General features: G+C 47.0%; 1 protein-coding gene across 14 annotated transcripts in view; it reads right to left on the minus strand.

Moving 5' to 3' along the window:
- The window catches only part of Zfp536 (zinc finger protein 536), a 456,017-nt gene that overhangs the window by 242,131 nt on the left and 191,200 nt on the right, over nt 1-22,686 (minus strand). For all 14 annotated transcript variants that reach the window (XM_017322241.2, XM_017322250.2, XM_017322245.2 and 11 more), the window contains one exon: nt 7,661-9,838. In XM_017322241.2, the coding sequence (XP_017177730.1) occupies nt 7,661-9,836 (2,176 nt within the window). In that variant the 5' untranslated portion in view covers nt 9,837-9,838. The remainder of the gene's footprint in view (nt 1-7,660; nt 9,839-22,686) is intronic.

The following is a 22,686-nucleotide window of genomic DNA, read 5'->3' on the forward strand; positions in this document are numbered from 1 at the left end:
TGCAAACAGAATGCCAGCTGAATTGCACCCAGACAGCTCCCCTTGATTTCAGCACAGCTCCTGGTGAAGCCCCAGCCACCCACCAGGTAGCTACAGACAAAGTTTAGACACTCATTGCTTTAGGACACTAGTGTTTCCTTTGAAGATGCAAATCGGGTCAAGAGTGGTATCAAATCTGTATACTTTGACCCTATTTGTCATGAGCCTAGCCACTGAATTCTAGATCCTGCCTCCCCAGGGAATTTAAAGAAAGGCATCCTTCCACTACATTAATGGGCCTTGTTTTTCCAAGGTGTCTCTATACTTAGCTAGAACAATTGAGCAAAGGCAAGAAGTAACCTACAACATCAAATAAACAAGTGGAGAGGCAGCCGGGACAGTAAGTGGTCCCCTGACAAAGCCAACTTAAGCCTGATCTGTCTCTAGAATTAACCAGGGCAGTGCAGAGGGAAAGCCCGCACTTTAGCTATGCGAGTCCCAGAGGAGGGGCCTCAGCCTACTCAGGTGCTTGGATGCTCAAGATATGCCCAAGGAAAAAAAATCCCCCAATTCTACCCAAGTGCTGCTCCTCTGAGCTCCGCGGGGAGGGTCTGTGGCTTTCTGAGAAGGGCCTTCCAGATGGCGCCTAGATGCGGCTGTGCCAGACTCCACAGCTTAAGTAAATGTTGCCACCATCCCATCCTGCCAGAAAAAGGCAAGGGAGACCCTCAGCTCCTCTCAGCTGCAGCCACGATCATTCCTGGGGAGATCAAAGCCCCCACCACCTGCCTGCCCACCCTCCTCAATCCATTCATCTTGGAGGGCTCTTCTGTGTACTCTCTAGTCACTGCCAGCCATTTTCCTTCCAGGCCATGCTTAGCGTGTCAACAAGGGTGGGAAATGCCTGTTGGATACCCACATGGGTGGTGAGGTCCTGGGAGGGTGACCAGGAGACCCCAGGTTTACAGATGGCACAAGTTTCAGTGCTGTCACCATTAGTTAGGTGAGTGCCCAGAGCTGACAGTCCATCTCCAGGAGTATTTCAAACTCTTACCCTCAACGCTTACATATAGCTCCACAGTCAAAAATCTTCACTGACTTCGCAGGACACACTGCTCCTACAAAGTGGCACCAAGAATGTTGCGTTCTAGCCGGGTGGTGTTGGCACGTGACTGTAATCTCATCACTCAGTAGGCGGAAGCAGGTGGATCTCTGAGTTCGAGTCTAGCCCATTCTACAGAGCTGGTTCCAGGACAGTCAGGGCTACACAGAGAAACTCCGTCTCCCTCCCCTCCGCCCACCCCACCCCCACAAAAAAAAGTTGAGTTCTCAATGGATTCTACATTTTTCATCTTGAGATCCCCAAATATCCTGGGGAGTCTAGAGTCTGGAATTGGTGGAATATTCCATAGTAAAACTGAGGACTCAAAATTTAGCCTTGCTCCCAAGCTTCCCAAAGGTCACATGAAATTTGGGCCTCCAAGGGGTAAATTAAGGTACATTCCAGCCTTCCTTTCCAGAAGAAAATGTATTTCTTGTATGCAAGGTGCAAAGCAACCCAAAGAAGGGATTCAAAGGATAGGCTACCTGATGAAGACCAGGGTGGGGTGAGCAGGAGGACCCCCCCAAGGACCCTGTACACAGACGCTGCACCAGTTCAGCACAGGTAAAGTCAACCTGGTGGGTGGAATTTCCTACCGACCTAAAGACAACCGCGAATGGGTAAAAGGCAATTCTTCCTATGCCTGCGTCTGGACAAACTTAACTGTGCTCGTTTTTTCCAAGCTAACCGTTTAATCCTTTCCTCCACTGTCACCTGCCCTTTGCTCTTCCGTGTTTTACTTGTGACCATTGATTGCTCAATTGGGTGAGCACCGTGGAGCACCTTGGGTGTCTCACATATCCATGGGCTGGAGCACACCAGGGGGGAGAGAGGGGATCACCACAGGGCGCCCAGTCTGCATACTGGTAAACTGAGCCCATCATCTGAACATTGGCTGGGCTTCGAGCAAGCATAGGCCTAGAATCTAATCAGCTGTACCCCAAATGGTGTCCACAAACTGTAAAGAGTGTAGAGGAGGCTGAAGGCCTCCAGAATCTCTTCTGCCATACTTCCGATGGGAAGACTGTCAGAGCTAAGGGCATTTTTCTCTGGCTGGGTTGCTAAGGGACAGCCAGCATGCAGCCTCAAAGGAAGCAGGGCTTACAGTCCCCATTCGAGGGGGCCAAGTGTGACAACAGAAGCCCCTGAGTGTCACCATATTGTTTGCAAATAGTTGCTGCTAAACACAAAGCGATGAGAATCCACCTTGGGATGGGAAGCTGATTCCAAAACGAAATATTGGGAAGCATTGGGCTCCCATGGGAGAAAGGAGATGAAGTGACAGCCAGTGAGTGACTGTCAGCTGACATCATAAGCTGCTCCAGGAAAGTGGACCACCTCAGGACCATGAGCTAAAGGCTAAGGGAGGATGCCCAGGCCTCTGACTCTTGGCCTCTCTGACATTCCCCAGGAGTCTCAACCAGTGGATCCATCCAGGCAGGAGGCCACCAAATCATCAACTTTGGAGGAAGGACCTTGGCCAGCGTCTGCCTGGGCACTGCTTCGGCACACACAGGCTGGGCCTCCGTAAATCTCCACAAACACAGTGGCCGCCTGCACATGCTCCCACGGCGGGGACGGAAGGGCTGCATATGGTGTACAGCTTTAACAGCTGAGCTTTAAAAAAAAAATAGTGCAGCTTTTCAAATCCATGAATCTGGGGTTGGGGTGGGGGTCCGGAGTCAGGGTGGAGGAAAAGAAGAAGCTGACGGGCATAGGAGTGAGCCCCTTGTATGAAATTTTATTATTCAGGGAATTTCATCCTACCTCCCGTTCAAAGGTCCCTTTGCAAAATGACACAGCGCTGCTTCCTGCCTGCCATCCATGAGCTTACTCATCTTCAAGTTTCTAAAGGCATCTACAAATGACTTTTTAAAATGGAAAACGAAAGTGTCTCATCTATCTATGAGGGAGTGGCACCCATGCTCTCCCATGGGCTAAACATTCTTAAGGCAGTTTATAAATGGAACAATTGTTCCCCCAAAGTTGGGACCTACAAGAGGTCAGTTGCCGCCATGCCTTGGGGGGCACCCTTTAGCTCCCCTCCTGGAGGTAGAACGTGGTGACAAAGGTGGCAGAGCCTGATCCCCTCGCAGTTTTCCTGGAATGGCCTCTCAACTTTTGCTTTCTGTTTCCTCTGCTGCTAATGACTGGCCCTGGCTCTGCAGCCAGCTCCGCTCTCCCCCCCTCCCAGCCCCCTGTTGCTGCAGCCATCCCCGAGCTCCAGTATAAAGTTTGGCTTTTGCAGCAGGAAGCAGCTGGGCCAAGCAACCAGCGAATGATAATGACCTCAGAAATCTGCTGTTCGCTCGGCAACAATAGGGTGCTCAGTCTACTGGAAAATTGTGTTCATCAGCTAACTCTGCTCAGTTACTAATTGACATTGCCAAATATTTTAAGAACAATTGGAATGCACAAGCAAAAAAAAAAAAAAAAAGAAAGAAAGAAAAAAAAGAAAAAAAGGAAAAAATTTTTTAAAAGAAAAGAAAGAAAGAAAAGGGGAGGGAGACCTTAATCCTCAGACTGAGTTTTTTCTTTCCTTTTTGTTCTTAAAAACATCTTTTGAGTGCTTGGGTTTGTTTGTATGGAATAGGCAGTGGTTATCTTGAATGGGGGCAGGGAGGTGAATCACAAGAGAGAAGAAGGTGGGAAAGGAAGAAATCTATCATATCACTATCACCAATGTATTGCAGGGAGGTGTGGATAAAGGCCTTTGATGCAGTGGTCAATGGGTCTAGGCGGGATGGAGACCCAGCATCTCAGGAATGCATTCTAGCAACAAAAGCAGACCGACCCCCAAGGCTTTTAGCCCAGCTGATCAAATAATCCTTGTCCAACTCAAAATGCTAGAGCAGAAGAAGTAGGGGTTAACGATATTTCCATCTTTGTATCTCTCCCTCCCTGGCTTCCATTGATCATGCAACTTTGCTGACTTTATTTAATGAACGGAGGGTCAATGCATTCAATTACCCCCTTCCCACCATCAACACTTCAATTATCCCCTCTCCAAAATGATGGGGGATTCAGAAGGTAACTGCCCTGTTGGATATAATGAACAGTATCGTTTCTTAGTACATTAAGTTTTAATTATACTAAGCATGATTTCCAAAGCAAAATCTGAAGAAACAGAACTTCAGTTGTTTTCTGACTCAGAGCAGAAGCGAGGATACAGCGGTGGCTTGAGAGGAGGTTTTAGGGAAAGATGCGGAGATTAATGCCATCAGAGCCTTTGCAGGCAAGCCAGAGAACCAGGAGGCATCACAACAGTGGGCCCTGCTTTTTAAATGTCATAAAAGAGTAAAATTTATAAGCTGACGCTCTCCAAATAGTTTCGCTTTGCATTGCACACAGAAGCAAACGACATGGACTATGGTGTGAAATAATAAATGAATCAAACAACAAACAAACAAACAAAAACAACAAAGGGAGATGGGGGGGGGGTGGCTGATCTGTGTGGCAAGTCCTGCCGCTTGCTTTCCTGTTAGAAAATATGACCCCTCTGCCTGTCAGAGGTCCTGGTTCTCGCGGTTGATCTTACGCTCGGTTCCCAGCAGTTTGGAGAGGCAAAAGAACAAACACATTTTCTGGTTCACTGGAATCATTTTCACATGTTCACTGATTCAAACATTCTTTTGCTCACATAACAAACAGCTGCATCCCACATTAGCCTAGCCAGTGACAGTCGCCCATCTCGGCAATAACTGTTTGATTGCAAACTTGACCCCTTCTTCGTCTCGGTCTAAGCAAGACATTTTTAAACAGCCACTCGGTTCCCAATCCTCCTTTGCAAAGAATTACATCAGATAACAAAGGACGTCTCTGCCACTCATTGTAAGCCTTCTTCTAGAGATCTATTCTAAGAGGCTCTGCTAAAAAGGTTTTTTTTTTTTTATGATGAATTCAAAACTACTATCATGTTAAGAGCAGCGATTTATAAAGAAGAATTCATTGGTTAAGATCTGAAAAAATAGTTTCTCAGGCCCTACTGACCCAGTTTTCAACAAAAAAAAGAATCAAGCCATGCAAATGAAGTTTTGTGACATTGTTATGCACTCTGAGAAATTTGTAAGGCCGTGTTTTGCAGTTATTTCTTAATAGAAGCCTTAATAAGTACTTTTTTTTTCTTTACTTAAGGGCTTATATTTCCCCCTCCCCTTCACCTTGCAGGTTTCTAACAGGTAACAATAAAAATACCATTGTGTCAAGAGTTTTATTTAAATTCGTCTTTGAACCGCACTTTACACGAGTCACACTTGTTAGACAGAGGGAAAATGGACCAGATTCGGTGGAGAATCCGAAATCCCAGCCAGACCTGAATGTCCTCAGACACACAGCTGATTTGAGCAGCAGAGTGGGCACGCCATCCATTTCCCCACTTACTCGGGAAATTATGAAAGGGTCTGATTTGAATATGAAGAAAAACAAAGAAGTCAAGCCCCAAATGAAAGAATCAGCATTCACTGTAAATCCTTCACCAAGGAAAATAAAGTGGAGAGCTAATGCCAGCCCAAGTATGATTCGCTTTTGACCAAGGTTGCTTCTCTTAACAATAAATAAATAAGTCTGGGGTTTGCTTTTTCTTCCAATAGAGTGTTTGGAGATGGGGAAGCAGCAAGCAGCTGGCTATCACTTGGCCAGAAGGTGATAAAAACATAGTAAACAGGTCCTTAATAGAGCCGAACATTTGGTATTCGATTTTATGCTATAAGGCCCTCTTGCTTCAGCAGGTCTGGGAGAGGGAATGGATTCTGTCGGTGTCGCTCCAGAAACTTAGGGAATCCAGTCTGCTTCCTGATCTCTGCCCCTGACGCAACACTGGAGTACACAACAGTGGAAGAGGCCCCTTTCCAAAAGCTTGGAAAGAGTCCCTGGAGAGAGGGGAGAGATGCCTGGAGCTAACCAACCCATCCTGACAGAGCTGCCCTCCAGTGACAGACAGGCCGGACAGCTTCACAACTTCCCTCACAGACAAGGCCCCTCCCTGCAGTGTGACCTCATCCTCCTGTGGTCCTCACATCCTTGTTAGACTCTCACGAAGCATCTCGTCAGTAATAAATCGCCAGCGAGTCCAGGACTCCACGAGCAGACAGTGTGTTTCATGGGTATTTAAGCAGCAGCATTAAGTGCTATCGGAATCTCTGGAATGTGTAGTTCAGATTTATGTGTATTAACCATTCTTTACCGGCTTGTAATAAGCCGGCACACACACTCGTGAGTGAGCACCCGCACACATACACATGCGCGTGCACACACACACACTTTATTCTAGTTCTAATTTTGTTCTAGAAGAAATTGCAGCTGAAGTGAGAGAACATCAACAAAATGTAATGGCATCTAGCTAGTAACTACAGCAGTGAATCGCCTCTGCAACAGAAATAACAGCCAAATAACAGAACACACAGGCACACACACACACACACACACACACACACACACACACACACACACACACGAGAGAGAGAGAGAGAGAGAGAGAGAGAGAGAGAACTTTTTAAAAAATGACCCTTAGCAACACACTGCCACATCTTTAACAGTGGGCAACGCGATGCCTCGAGGTGCCTCAAACTGTCTTTCATTTTCCAGACTTAATGGCTGATTGCAGAAATCAATGTTGCCATTAGTAACAGGGTATTTGTTATGGCATGATTTCCTCTGTTGTTAGGCAGTAGAATGATTACAGTATTAGCAAGGTGCTTTCTTTATAAAGGGCTGGAGATATAACTTTCAATTTACTATCCATTAGTAAAGGGACTTTGGAAATACAGATGAAGGCAACCTCTTACCTGCTCTTAGGTAGCGATTTTAATTTAGACATCTTAGACTAGTATATTTATTTTTCCTTCCTTCCATTTATTTTCTCCCCCTCCCCCCGAAACAGGGCTAGGATGCTTCAGCATTTCATAGACATTTTTGATGACAGATTTTTCTGCTTTGCTATTTTAGACCCTAGAACTGTATCGCCCGTGAAACGCGGCGGGCGCAGTGGAAGGCGCGCAGGCGTACATCTGTGTTTTCAAACCTCTGTGTGCTTGGCTAAAACAATCAGAGGAAAAGTGCTGTGGCTTTCGGGGCAGGTGGGCCAGGCTGGAATTTCAGAATGGGACAGGATGTAGAGAAGGAAGGCTGGGAGAGAACTTTCAAAAGAAAGGTTTGTGTGGAAAAAGTTACAGGGTTAGTTAGGAATGGTTACCCTCCACGTCTGGAGCCAAGCATCAGCTCCTGGGTTCCAGAGACAAAGCTAAGAACCAGGCTAGACTATAAATGGAACTGAACAGCAGTGGGGAAGGGCAAACTGAGCCCATCAAAAAGCATGCTACCCTCCTTACCACGGGGGATGAGGTTCAGCTGCCTTTTGCTGATAGCCATGGTTCAAGGTCGAAAGGACAGCCCTGTCTTTGGAGTGGGGCATCACCCTGAAGGAAACAGACATCATCTAGCCTCCAGCCTGCCACATTTTTTGGTCCAGCTACTCTAACTGCAGTACCATCTTAAGGCCTGAGGTCAGTGTGCAGAGAACCAAGCAGTTTAGGGCAGGAGGCAGGGTCCTTCTACTAATCCCCTTTCCTCTTGCCAACCTACCTGAGGAAGATGGTGAAGAGGGGTGTGGACTATCCTCTTGGGCGCTTCCGGTCTGCGACAGGCCACCTCCGGCCCCACTCTCCTCAGTCACGTTAGAGGAGCCAGGTGTGGTGGAGCGGCTCACTGACTGGGACTCCTGGTCGCTGCCTGAGCCTCGCCTCTCCTCCAGGCCCACACCCACGTGCAGAGCGTCCTCATCGCTCTTGCGGTCCCGCTTGTGGACTCGAGAATGCACGACCACCTGGTGGTAGGTTCGGAAAACCCGTCCACAATCCGGGCACTCAGTGGGTTTCTCTTTCATGTTCCCAGGACCCTGCAGGTTGTAGTCTAGCGTCTGGTTGAGCCCATGTGACAAAAATTCCCGACTGCCTTCTAGAGGGTCGAGCTTATTTGGCAGGTCTCTCTGATTGCCCACTTTAGTGCTGTGAACCAAATCAGCAGGCATTTTCTGCTTGGAGCCATCTGCTCCCACTAACACGTACTCCCGCTTCTCCTTATCAAACAGAACTCCGGTGTTTGCCAAAGGGTCTTCGTGGTTGCGCGAGAGCTGATGCTCTTTAGATAAGAAGCCGTGTTCCATGGCCATGCCCCTGGCCATGAGCTGCCAGGCCTGATAGCTATTCACAGGGTCCATTTCTGCAGCTTTGGCAGCTGCCTGCAACCGCTCGATGCAGCTGGATTTCAGTGGTGGCACGAGGTTGAGGCAGCCCAGGAGGGAGTGCTTGTCCCCCTCGGGGACACTGTGAGCCATACTGGAAATGGGAGACAGTAGCTTTCCCAGAACCTCCTTCTCCTTGGCCGGGAGCTCCCCCTTGCCATAGAGCTGAGAGGGCTCATTCAGACTGGCTTTGTCTGGGGCCATAAAGCCACTCTGCAGGCAGGAGAGGTACCTAGAGTATAGGTTGGCATGGGCCTCCTGGGACAGGCCACCCATGGGCACCGCCACCTCAGGCTCAGTGGGGGATTTGTTCTTCACCGATAGCTTGTTGAGGTGGACCTTCATGTGATTCTTCAGGAACCAAGGCTCTTTGAAGCGCCGCCCACATATCTGGCAGCAGTGCTCAAAAGAGTCTTTGTGCTTGCGCATGTGGCCCTTCAGGAACCAGGCCTGGCTGAACACCTGGCCACATACCTCACAGCGGAACTCGTTTGCTGACTGCTCTCCCCCACCATTGGGGCCCTGGCCCTGGGCAGACTCCGCAGTGATATGGGCCTTCTCCACGTGACTGATGAGCTCCTCCTCCTGGGAGGCGGCAAAGTCACACAGTGTGCACTTGTAGGGCTTATGCAAAATGCGGATGTGGCGATCCAGCTCTTCTCGCTTCTTGAATTTGCCTTTGCAAAAGGTGCATCGGAAGCCCGCAGCCGGGGTCACCGAATCCTCCTGCAAATTGGCCGGCTTGGGGGAAGGTGCCGGGTGGGCTACATCGGGCACGCTATGGTTGGGAGGCAAGGCCAAGTTGCAGGTGGCCAACGGGGCCTGCTGGGCATGTGCCAAGGGCTTGAGATCAGACCTTGGCTGCAGCAGGCTGCCCTTCATTTGCTTGTCCCGCAGGATGGCCCTCTCCTCCAGCTCGTGCAGCAGACGGTTCTCCTCACGTACCCGCCCGCGCCCCTTCCCCAAGTTGCCCAGCTTGTGGGTCCGCAGGTGGATCTTGAGGTTTCCTTTTTGGGCCGCGCGGTGGTCGCAGTAGGGGCACTTGAATGGCTTCTCACCGGTGTGAGTGCGCATGTGCAGGGAGAGGATGCTATTGAACCGGAAACGCTTGCCACACAGGGGACACGGATACTTCCGGTTCTTTCGGGCATCATCCTCAATGTCACTCATCTGAGACATGATTCCTAGGTTCTGCCCATTGAGGAACTGCTGCAGATCCACACGCCCATTGAGGCTGTTGTCTACATCACGGCCCAGCTGGTTGGCCAGCAGTGCCATTTGGCTGCCCATGGACTGTCCGCTCATGGGCACGTGGGCCTTCTCCTCAAGGGCCGCAGGTGTCTTCTCCTCTGGGTTGGGCCGCGGGTGCAACTCAGGAAAGGCATGGCTGAGCTGGGAAGTGATCTGGTGCAACTTCTGGCTCATGGCATACTGGCCATTGAGGACTGGGCCGCTCAGATGAGGCTCAGCTTCCGGTGCCGTCGAGGACACTCCAAGGCACAGACTCGCTTCTTCCATCCCTAGAAATAAAAGCAGAGTTTAGTTTTGTGCCAGGTACAGTGGCTGGAACAAGCAATAGCATCAGTTGGGTTAGGTGGGGGAGGGGCGGACGTTTGCATTTCCTGACTTACCTACCCATAGTAATGCTAAGGAATTATAGTCAAAAACAATAATAAAAAGATGAATTATTAAATGCCAATTATGCAATATGGCAGTGTCCTCCAATTTGTTTTGAAAATGGACCGTCTTCCTTGTTTTTTCTATTTACAGACTGCAATTATTCATTCACATTTCAATTATTAATATTTTACTATTTTCAACACCTAATAACATATCAAGGCTCTGCGTGTTCCACGAATTCTCTTTTCCCTTCACAAAGTTCCTCTACCTGTTGGTTCAGCCCAAAGTTTGCCTTAGAGCAGAGTGGCTTTCACTGAAAGACCAACAGGGCACTTTCTTTTCTGTCTACTATATTTAGTACACTCAATAGTCTAAGATGAAAGAGATCATTTTATGATTTGGCCAAAGGAAAAAAAAAACCCAGAGCCAATACCATGATATTTACTGGTACATAATAAAACAAGATAATGTTTTGGGAAAAAATAAAGTAAAGGACAGGCTTTAGAACAATAAAAGAGATTTTGCTTTAGTCAACAAAAAGTGCAGTAATATCTCATTAAGCTGATTAGTATGCTGCTTAGAAACAGTACTAGGTGCTGTAACACATGATTATAATCATAAAAATCCTTCAGTGTTTGCAAGGAAGCATTAACGAGGTATATTAAATTTTAAGGAGACTGCTAGTAGCAGCTTTGCAAACCTCAGAGATTAAAATTTAACCCTTAGTTATGAAACACTGATTTTTTTTTGTCATCTGGTAATCGTGTCCATCCTATACCTGGTCTCCTGATGGACTCTTGGTGGACTTTCCAGGCTGTTGGTGTTTGGATGGAGGTAGACTTATACAATATAATGGTTTCTCCCTGTCTTTTGGCTGGCAAGACAGTCGAGCCAGGGACTTTGATTGGCCTTAAAGAGATCTTTTGCAGAACTAGATAAAAACCAATTAAAATCCAGGGACGATGCCATAGGAAGTCTCAACCAAGTTTGAGTGTTTTTAATAACTTTCCCAATATACAGTAATGAGTACAAATTGTACCTGCAGTATGTGTTTTGCAGAAAATTAGAACTCAAAGCTGTTTGTTAAACACAAACACTCAAAGCTAGTCTGCGTAATTGTCTTTAATAGTCCCCTCTGCCCCCTCCACAGCCTGTGCAGAACAGCAAACACCAGACTGTTCTAGGTGGGTCAGAGGGCAGGCCCTCCTCCACATCAGAGCCTGCAGGGTGCTTAGCTTGGAAAGCAATGAGCCCATGCCTGGAGTCCTTCTGTTTTCAAACATGCCTTCCCCTGAAGGAGTCCAGGTTCATTTCCTGCTTTTAGAATGGATTTGTGTGCATCTCTTTAGAGCCCAGTCTTTCAATGTATTGGCCAGCTAGAATGCCCAGAGACCCTGTGTTTAACCCTAGCCAAAACCGTGGGACCAAGAAACTTCACTGGGGGACTTGTAGGGCCAGAGCTATCAACTGTGGGCAAGTACATTTAGCAGTGGAGTCTGCTGTTTGCTGGGCTGCCTTCCAGATAGACTAGACAGTGTGTGACATAGGGGTCTCCAGTGCGAGAGTAGTAGCATGGGTCTTAGCAAGAGTAATGAAGTGGGAGATCAGTTACAGGAGGGAGAGGGACTTCAGTCCAGTGTAGCCCTTGAATGATGGCATGGTCAACTCCGCACATGCTCACACACCCTCTCAGAGGGGCATGTTCACCTGCAGTTAAAAACAACTTCCAAGTTTGTCATCTTCCCTTTTGAAGACTGGTCAGGAGCAAGGTTGTCATGGATATTCTAGAGTTTACTCAACCAACCTACTGAATTCTCACTGTGCATCAGTCTCTATTACTCACTGACGATATACTGATGGGTATGACTGTCGGGCTGCAGGGAGTCATGGCATCCACTGGTGATCAGAGAGGGACTTGCCCAGAAGGTAGCAACTATAGGCATGAGTGGCCTCCAGGGCCTAGTCTGGGGCCCCTCTGCACCTTTCGGCCACATCAAGCCATGCTGGCTCCTCCCTTGAGCGAGTGTGAATCATGTCCTTGGAAGCACATGCTAGAACACAGAATTTCACCCATAGCTCTTAGGAAGTTTGTAGAGATCAATGCCAGCATGACTGGCCTACTTCCAAGGGCTGTCCAGTTGGCCAGCTCAGGAGATGTGCGTCTATTTTCGGGTTGTTTGAGGATAGGTGCCAGTTCAGCAAGACAGAGGAGGAGGTTGGGTATGTAAGCCACAAGGCTACAGTCAGGCTGGACTAGAAGGGTTACGTTGGAGGCCACGCCCACCTTCACCGACCAGCAGCTCAATATGGGAGTCCTGAAGTTTGCCTTGCGTATGGAATGCCTTTATTCTGCTCAGAAGATAACATTCACTGTTGTTGCCATTGTTTGTTGAAATCAACACCACTTTTCCTCATACCATGACTGATGTTGCAATGGAGGAGGGGCAAATTACATTATAAAATGTGCTTCCCAGTTCTTCAGCGTTGACTTCTTGATGTAGTTCTGTCTGAGTTCACCAGGTCCTTTCCACCCTCCGTGATGGTGGTTGGTCATCAACTATTTTGTGTTTCATCTTCTAATTCCCTTTATTGGAGTCCTCCTGAATAGGCCAACATGTCCTTGAGTTTATGCATGGGCTTCTTCTCTGAAGGCAGATGCCTGCCGTGCAGCAAACCCTAAGACCCAATTGGCTCATCCAACAAATGGATGAGCAGGGACAGATGCCAGAATCACAAGTTAGAGGAGCAGCTAGGCCTCCAAGGAGACTCACCTTCATTTCAGTCTCAGCTTTTCGTGAGTTCAAGAACAATTACAGTTCAGAAGCTGCAGGTCTAAAACCATCAGAGAAGATGACCTCGTTGCCATGTTTCTTTCTCTAGATGCCAAGAGGGATCATCCCAATCCTTAGCCATCTTTTCTGTCCCTACTCTGGGCAGTAAGAGACAGATAATGACACTCCCTAAAGGACCTAACCACCACAGAGACCGTGTGTTCAGAAGGACCAGCCAGTACCTAGAAGACGCTCCTAGGAACCAGGACCCCGAGGCAAGCCTGCATTATACCTGGGTAGATAGCATCACTGCATTGTAGTACTGTGTCAGAGCATGTCTCTAAAGCCTCAGCTTTCCGTGAGCAGGTAGGCCCAGGCTGCTGCCGCGTGCCATTCCGAGCCACTGCCTAAGAAGGGGGATGTGAGTTCTTGGAAAGAGTATGAAATAATTGATGTTCTGTCCCCGGGCCAAAGCAGCCGAGGCAGGACAAGCTGGCCACAGGCCCGGCCTGGGACTCAGAAAACCTGGGCCAGCCCCAACTTTTCCATACTTAGCAATCCACAATTCATTTAGGCCTCACCTCAGTCATTCAGCAAGTATTGGTCATAAACCTTCTAATGTACCTGCCTCGTGTGCCAAGGACCATCACAGGGAAGGGATGGGAAAGTATCTACAAGGACTATGTTCAAGATTAGGGAGAGATTCTGTGTGTGTGTGTGTGTGTGTGTGTGTGTGTGTGTGTGTGTGTACACTCATGTGCAGCCATGTAGCTAAGCACACACATCAAGTATGACTGTTGAGAGTCAGGCAGGGATCCCTCAATGGTGGCACTCCAGCAACTCGCATAAATGCATACCATGGGAAACTAAGGGTCATTTATCCTACTATTAAAGGATTGGATCCAGCTGCTGCTGTAGGCGCTCACAGGACTGGAGGAGGTGGGCTGCCTGTGAGGGTTCCACTGTTCTTATGATGAGTATTACTACTCATTTCCCTAGCCTTCCAGGGAACGAATGCACAGAGAATGCCTTCCTGTGGGGAACACACTGCTCCCTCACAGGCCATACAGCAACTCTCTGACTGTGACCTGTCCCCCACCCTATGTCCCCTGACAAGCAGGGCAATGGTGCACTTCCACACACAACTGTGAACTTCAACATTAACTTTACAGAGAACCCTTTAGCCCATGGCTTCACTCCTTCTTCTACTAGGAGCCTGGCTAGGAGCTCACTATGAGTTGTGAGCCCACGTCAAGAAGTCACAGGCCAACAGGGGACAGGCAGTGTCATGATCCAGGCCTTCAGGCAACTGAGCAAGCAGCCTGACCCTCAGAGTACTACAGCCAACAATTTCACATGGGTACAGCAAAGGAAGTAAACCAATGAACAGTATAGCTCAAGAGGCAGAATGCTTGCCTTAAACGCATAAGGCCCTCCACCCCTAGTACCACAACCATACACACAAACAAAATAACTGTTCAGTATTGAGAATAGCTTGCTCTTGACCTACAGCTTGGCTCCATCCCTGAGCATATGAAGATGTGAATCACTAAGCACAGGTTGACTGATGGAAGGGAACAGTGAGTACATAATTACCCAAATCTACCAAAGGCAGACACCTGCCCTCGTTGGAGATGGCAGTTAGAGGCCATGGAGACTATGCTAATATTCTACCTGGTCCTGCCCTGCGCTGGGTCATGGTAAGGTACACCCATGGCATTTAATATCATGGTGGATACTGATGAAGAGTCTGGCTGGCACGTGAGTTTCAGCCACTCCAACATTTCTCACCATGGTTTGGAAAGTCTGGACTCTCCCTCTGAAGACAAGCAGGGGTCTAGGGAAGGCTTCAGAAAACCATGTTTTCTCCTTGAGTTCTGCAATCCCACCATCCACGAGGAAGGGAGTGTCCGCTGGTAACACCTCCCACTGGGTCCAGACAATCAAAATGCCTTCTCACAGCCCCTCACTGCAGGTACCAGGGCCACTCTGCTGCCTTCAATTGAGCTGATGGTTATTTTCATCTTTGCATTACTCTGTTCAAAACTATTTCCTGTGATATCAATGACAAAAGCGCTCACTTAACTCTTTCAAGAGGACCTAATTATATCTTTCCCTCAAAATGAAATTTAAAACTATCAGGACACCAGAAATGCTGGCAGCCATGAGTTTAAGTAAGTTTTACAAACAAACAAACAAAAATAAAACCAAAAACCACAGTTCCAATTTGCAAGCGTTGGGGGTAGGGGAAAACCTCATGAATTGTCTCAAAAATACAGATCTTGCCAGTAAGATACAGGACAGAGTTTTATCCTTATACTATGACAAAGAATGGTTGGAAATAAAAATGACTTTCAGAAGAACTGTTTCAAGTAGATGTTTTTTAAAAAAAATAAATATTGTTGTCTAGCCAAGCATAATTAAATATTCTCTATTTTACCAAAGTGGCTAACGGTGTTACCTTGGACACCTTGTAGGACTCCCACACCTGGGTTGCCATGCACAGTTGGGATTTGTTTCCATTAATGGAATGGGAGGGTCCAAAAGAACCGAGTGTTCAAAAGGAACCCACAGCCTGCAGTTCTGGAGGCATCAGCTCCCCAAAAGTCAAAAGACCCTGGCATTATCCTGTAACCCACCTTGCTTTCTTCTCCATAAGTTAAGCAATAATTAAACAAGTTCACCTAAAACACAATGGCTTATTAAATACAATTTTTCCCCATTGTCGATGTTTCACTGTTTAACTAAGGTTGTTCTGAGCATCATGCACCCCAGTTCTGAAATACAGAACACCAGACTACTGAACCTTCTCAGGGTCATTAAACAGCTGTAAACATTATTACAAAAATAAACCAGAGATTTCATGCTTACATTTTGGCCTAGAGCTTGCTGTGCTAAGCAAGTACATTTTTTTTTCCGCTCTTACAATCAACGCTGGTGACATTTGGGCATCCAAACAAATTACATCACAAATATTACCGAGGTGGGCAGGATACTGAGTGGTTTATTTGCCAGATGATTAATAGATAAACAAGAGGCCAACATGGGTGACCTGTTCCATTTTTTGACTGATGTGTAGGCAATGCTTTGAGACAGGACCAGAAATAGTTAAAAACCTCACTGAATATATTAATAAGAACATGATATTCAAATCAGACTGGGTGTTAGGCATCATGTAAAGGAGAAAGCTAAGTTCGAGCTGAGGGTCACACTTCCAAATTTCCTCAAGTCAAGGCCTTTCGTGTCTCAGATGGTGAATGGGACTTGCCTGAGCTGGCACAGCATGGATCGGGAGGGAACATCCCTGACATATGAGAAAATATAGAAAAGGGAAGAGGAATAAAAAAAGACTTTCTTTGGAGACTAGGTGGTTTTAATTCTCAAGAGAAGAGAAGTCTCTCATATTATTTTTTGAGTTCTGGGTTGAGCCCAGAACTAGAGACAGACAAGGAACACATCAGATGAGACAAGAGACAAGCCCAAAGAATTCAGAATAGAGAACTCGAACAGATCTGAGCTGGATTCCAGCTGTTTATACCACGCAAAGCCGGAGACAGAAATGAGTGCCAGGGATAGAATTAGCATTATCAGGTTGCTAAGACTGTGGAGGGTCAGGCAGGCAGAGTAAGTTCTCAGTAGAAGAACAATAGCCATCTCCATCATCATAGCCACCCATTTGTTATCAATACCACCCTCATCACCACTGTTACAGTTTGAATACGAAACATCAGACATAAATCTACACATTGAATGTTTGCTTCCCATTAGCGATGTTGTTTGGGAGGTGGTGGAAACTTTGGAAAGTAGGACTCAACTGGAATAAACAGGTCACTGTTAGCAAGACTTTGAGGATTATGCCTGGTCCTCAGTGCTTTCCTCACTCTTTCTGCTTCTTCATGCCCATTCATCATGAGTTGCATAGCCTTTTTGCTCTATGCCTTACCACTGCTATGAGGTCATACTCAAGTATACAGAGCCAAAAGGTGAGGTGAAAAAAGCCCACTCTGAAAACAGGAGTCAAATCTCTACTGCTTTTCAGTTGTTCTCTTTGTTGTTATTTGTTCGTTTGTTTGGGGTCATGAAGATGAGAAAACTAAGTGACAAGACTATATTCATCACCATTGAGATGTTCACCACCATTACCGTCATCATCAGCTGCCTACATGTTGAATGGTATCTTCATTCTAATAATCTTTTCCTACCTAAGGGAAGATATGCCAACACTGTGCTGAGCATATCACAGTTATTGGTTCCTGTCAGCCTTACATAACTTTATGTCATAGATGCCTACACCATTACAATGGTAAAAAAATAAGGAAGCTGGGACTTCAATGATTAAAGTCTACATCTGGAAAACCTGACTCCAGAGCCCAAGTAAAGGCCAATGGGTAGGCTACTTTTAATGTTAACATCACATACATTCTTGTTGCATTGCAACAGTCACAAGCTGGATCCTTCACTTAGACGGTGCAAGGGAGGAAGAAAACCACAGCCACGGGCAAGTGAATTGGGCCCTTGTTCACTGAAATTGATGTTATCCCAGTGTGTTCATGTCCAGTATTGAAATCAGGAAGAAAAGAAGAGAGGAGAGGTGAAGGGAGGGAAGGGAAAGGAAAAGACGGTAGGGGAGGGTGGAAGGGAGAAGAGGAAAGGGAAGTGGAGAGGAGGAAGTCAAGGTGGGCAGAAGAAGGGAAGGAGACAGGAGGGGAAGAAGGGAGAGATGAGAGAAAGATGGAAAAGAGGAGAGAAGAGGAGGGGAGGAAAGAGACCAGGAGAGTAGAAGAAGAGAGGACAAAAGTGGGGATGAGAGAGGCGGGGAGCAGAGAGGAGAGTAGCCCTGCCTCCACAAGCCTTTAAGGAAGCCTTCCCTTTACCAGGAGAGTCTGAAACTGGAGAAGACAGCAGCAGTTGTCAGATGCGTATTGATTGTTCCCATCTTGCTGGCTTTCTCAGCTCCCCTTTTAAACAGAGCTGGTCATGGCAGGAAGTTAGCTATTTAATCCTCTATTAACCTGCCTTGGCTCCCCGCTCTGCCTGTGGCCTTGGAGGGAAGCATCCTCCTCCACTCCTGGCCAGTGCTCTGGGAACAAGGTGGCTAGCAGGTACACCAGTGAAAGATGCTTCCTGCCCCAAGGGCTCCAGGGAATCAGACCCTTCTCTCCTGTACCCTTCACCCTGCATTAGAGCCTTTTACATCTGAGCAGTCTGGGATAGAATTACAGGTTGACTGGGTTCTTTTCATTTCACCTCAGATTGGATTCAGCCTAAAGCTAGATACACTGGAAACTGTCAACATGTCCTGTTGACCAAAGGAGGACTAGTTCTGAAGAGGTTGGCCCAAGCAGATTTGTTCACAGGGCACTTATAAAAGACAAGAGATCAGATGTGTACCGTCTCTTAAACACGTGTCATTGTTGCTGAATGAACACCTGTGCATATCCTAAGTGTCCCCCTGATTGTAACAGCAGGCAAAACCAAAGTCCTTTTAGGCCATTGGGTGCCCAGTTCAACATGCTTAGCCCCTGCTACCCAGTGGATCACCAGGCTGAGCTGGCATGGCCTTTGCTGAGCTGATAGGAGACTGAAGGAGGTCATTGATGGAAAAGTTCCTAGAAGGGGACGTGGCACAGAGCAGGTACATTGCAAAAGCTACAGCTGTTAATCTCTTCCTCCTCTTCCTCCTCCTCTTCCTCACCCCCCCCCCCGAGCATCTCCTCCTCTTGTTTCTCTCCTCCCACTCCTCCTCTTCCTCCTCCAATATACATCTTGCATCTCAACATGTCAGGGATGTGACCTCTTTACAGCCACCTTTCCCTCTGCACTGAGCCACACATTCCAGAACTCTAACAGTCACAAGCATACATGGTTTCCAAGGGGTTAATATGGTCACCTCCTTTATTTTTGAAAGCCATTTTTCAACTAATGAGAAAAAGTTGAACACCTCCATTTGAAACCTAGACAAAAGCTATGGGACCAGGCAATTCACAAGAGACATGGAGTTTGGCTAATGACCATAAAAATGTCACTCCAGACTAGAAAGCAAAGAGCCTCAAAACAAAGGCCATTTACAATCGCCATGTTGAGGATCACACTCAGACTTTAAAGTTCCCCTCACAGAGTCACACACACCCAGGGTAGATCTGGGAAGAAGGAATGTGGCTTCTGACAGTAGGCCAAGGACCCATGACACTGTCTTCCCTGAGACACAATGAGGACTTACAGGAACCGTACTATTTCTTCCAAAATCAGAATATCTGAGTTGTTAAGGTCATACCAAGGAAGATATACTACTAAGGTGACCACTTGAAAGTTCTCCCAAGTATATGGTGAAATCACAGGTAGCAAAGGAGGTTCTGACGTCAGAACACAGGGTCTTGTATTTTCTACTTTTCTCAGAGCAGCCTGTAAGAAAGCACGTGGCACTCCTTCTCAGGAAACTATCCTTCTGGGGTTCATGCTACTGCAGAACACCCAGAACCTCTCCCAGCCCCCAACATCATGCTTCTCCAATATCCACAAAATGTCTCCATTTAATCTTGGTAGTCAAAGATCAAAAGCCAACACTTTTCCTGATGTTCATCTAAACAGAGTTCATGTCAAAGACTCCCAGAAAATAACCTCTCTTGTCACCAGCCAGTTCTACTTCCCGTCCCTCTTTCCTACATTCTTTTCTGCCTGGGGAACACTTGTCATGAATGGTAGCGATGTGTATCCCTTCCTCAGAGATGGTCCCTGGGGAGCTTAGACAAAAGTAGTGGAGCTGGAGGAGTCTCAGAGACTACCTAGCTCCTAGTCACTTTAAATGCTGTTTACATGTAGGTGATCTGAGGTCAGAAGCTGGGATAGCACATCTAAGTTACAGTAGGTAACTACAGAGTTAGTAGCCATGTGCATGTATCAACCACTTCCATTAGTTAATTCCTAGATACTCAGAAATACTAAGAGATGCTAAGTAAATGAAGAGATGGTGGAAAGATGAGTGGCTGTGGGTATAAGTGGATAGATAGGTGGATGGATGAACAAATGAAAAGGTGACTGGGTGGATGGATGGATGGATGGATGGATGGATGGATGGATGGATGGATGGATGGACGGACGGACAGATGATTATGTGGGTTGATAGATGGATAAATTAATGGGAGAGTAGATGAATGAGTGGATGGATGGAGGATGGATGGATGGACGGAGGATAGATGGATGGAGGATGGATGGGTGGATGAATGGATGGATGGATGGATGGATGGATGGATGGATGGATGGATGGATGGACAGATGATTATGTGGGTTGGTAGATGGGTAGATTAATGGGAGAGTAGATGGATGAGTGGATGGATGGATGGATGGATGGATGGATGGATGGATGGATGGATGGGTAGAGGGATAGAAGGATGGTTAGGTGGATGGATGAATGAACAGATGGATAAAGGAAGCCTTGCTGTAACAGGGAGAGACGGATGTCCATTCACAGATGCTGGTGAATTTACTTCTCACCTCTCAGCTACAAAAATATATCCGCAGCACACCTCCCTCTACTGGATTTCAAGCTCATCAACTTTCTTTCCTCAGAATTCTTTCTCTAGATAACATTTAGGCCCTTGGTCCTATGACGTCCTGTGAGTAGTGACTCACAGGGTTTAAGAAATCAGTTCATCCATCTCCTGCTGTCTCCCTGGACCTCTGCAGAGACCAGAGGTGATGTGTATGTTCATAAAACAGCCTCAAACCTCTGAGTCCCCATCATCCTCTGGCATGTGACTCTCCCAGGATGCACTAAGACGATACCAATGGACCTAGGATTGAAGATATTCCAAAGACAGGTTCTTCAAGTTGTCCCTGCAGATACCCCATCTGGAAGCCCAGCTCAGGAGGCTGGCCAGAATATTTCCCTTGTTCTCTGGCGTGTTTGCTTTGTATCATGTTACAGTAGACTGATGTGATGTAATGTGACAACCCCCGACCCATGAACTACACGAGTCAGAATACCCCATAAATTTAAAGAGATACAGTTCCTTTTCAGAAAAGGCTAATTGTAAACAGCAGAAATCTTAATGCTGTTAAAGTCGATAGCAGGTTTTTATTAATCAGGGTATTTTGTAACTCAAGTTCTTCATATGCCTCGGGCAGCCAATCTCTATCTGTTTGTTGCTTCTTTGGGAGATGCAAAAATACTGCCAAGTGGATCACCTTTGTGGGGTTCCCAGGTCACACTTGGCTGGCACTAGGTACTGGCTATGACACCCCCCCACACACACAGAGTTCTGGTGGGAGGAAGTTTATCACTAAAATCAACCCCCTACATGGGAAAGCTCTCTGGAAACACCATCCCAGACTCCACACTCCTGGCCATGTCTGGGATTTTCTGTATATGAGTGTCCACAGCAATGGTGGGCACAGTAAACTGAATGCTGGTTCCTTAGCCAACTGCAGGGGACTAAACAGGCCCTCACTCCCCCACCCCAGTTGTATGCCAGAGAGCCTGCATAGTCTTCTCCCTTCCCCTCAACCCCACAGCTAAACCAAACAGAGTTCCCAGGTTGACTGTTGAATCAGTTGCTGATAGTCAAAAAATTCCATTGCCCTGCCTTAAGCAATTGGGTCAGCGCTCAGCACGTGACCTAATTCATGCCAACAGGAGAAAAAAACTAAGGGAGTTGCAAGGTTCCATCGCTCCAAGTGAGATCTGGAGCTACAGCAGCCATTTAAATATATATATATATATATATATATATATATATATATATATATATATATATATATATATATATATATGTGTGTGTGTGTGTGTGTGTGTGTGTGTGTGTGTGTGTGTGTGTGTGTGTGTGTGTGTGTGTCTACTGTGGTCTCCACAGTGATGTGCAGCACTGGAGTTCAGAGCCACTGCTGGGGAACTAAAGGAGATAAGTTGCCTTCTTGTTAGCATAATTTGAAGTTCTAGGTCAAATGGTACCTGAAGCTGATACCTACATACTACATACTCATATAAATCGGCACAGCCCGTTGGTAGTCTCGGGTTGGTTGGATATTCTGCCACGCAGAAGTAGTGGGGCTATGGAGTTCTGATGGATTAATATAGGAAGCAGTCAAGTCCCACTCTGCTGTCTGTCCTCTCCCTACCCCCATCTCACTGCCCTCTTTGAACTCCATCTCTTTCACTGTGCTCATACAAACCCAGCACAGCTTGAGCACAGGAGTCTCTGTGCCCACTCTGAGGGGTCCAGCCATGTGCTACCATGGGTTTTTCCAAATGCTTCTGGTTTATAACATGGTAAAGGAAATGGTATACCTTGCCCTGCATGCCTGGGCCAGAGAAGACACAAACAACAAGTGTTAAGAATACATTGCTCCAGGCTGGAGAGATGCTCCAACATTTAAGAGTGCTTGCTGCTCTTCTAGAGGGCCAGAATTCCCAGCACTCACATTGGGCTGCTCATAACCACTTGTAACTCCAGCTCAGAGGAGGCAGTGCCCCCTTTGACTTCCACAAGCACTGCCCTTGCATGCACATACCCACCCACAAACACCATTTTAAACTTAAACTGGCTTGCCATTAGCCACAGGATCTGAACCCCACAGCAGAGTATTCTTCTCAGGATCTCACTTCAAAGACTGCTGCTGGTGCCGCTGGTGTCCAACAGTCCCTCTGGAGTCTATAACAGTCTCCCTGATCAGAACATGTCGATCTTACTCCCCTTCCCCATCTGAGGTAATGTCTTCAGATCTCTAACCAGATCTCTGCCCTGGCTTCCCTAGACACAAAAGATGGCCCTGCTGTCCACTCTAAATGTATACAGGCAAGTGAACGTGCCCCTTGAGTTTTGCCTGTGCACAGGTGTTCCAGGTACCTCTTGAGTCTCCTGCCACTGTGCACTATAAAGAATGCTTTCTTGTTTCTCTCTCTCTCTCTCTCTCTCTCTCTCTCTCTCTCTCTCTCTCTCTCTCTCTCTCTCTCTCTCTCTCTCTCTCTCTCTCTTGTACAG

Source organism: Mus musculus, chromosome 7 (assembly GCF_000001635.26).
Source record: "Mus musculus strain C57BL/6J chromosome 7, GRCm38.p6 C57BL/6J".
NCBI classification, from domain to species: Eukaryota; Metazoa; Chordata; class Mammalia; order Rodentia; family Muridae; genus Mus; species Mus musculus.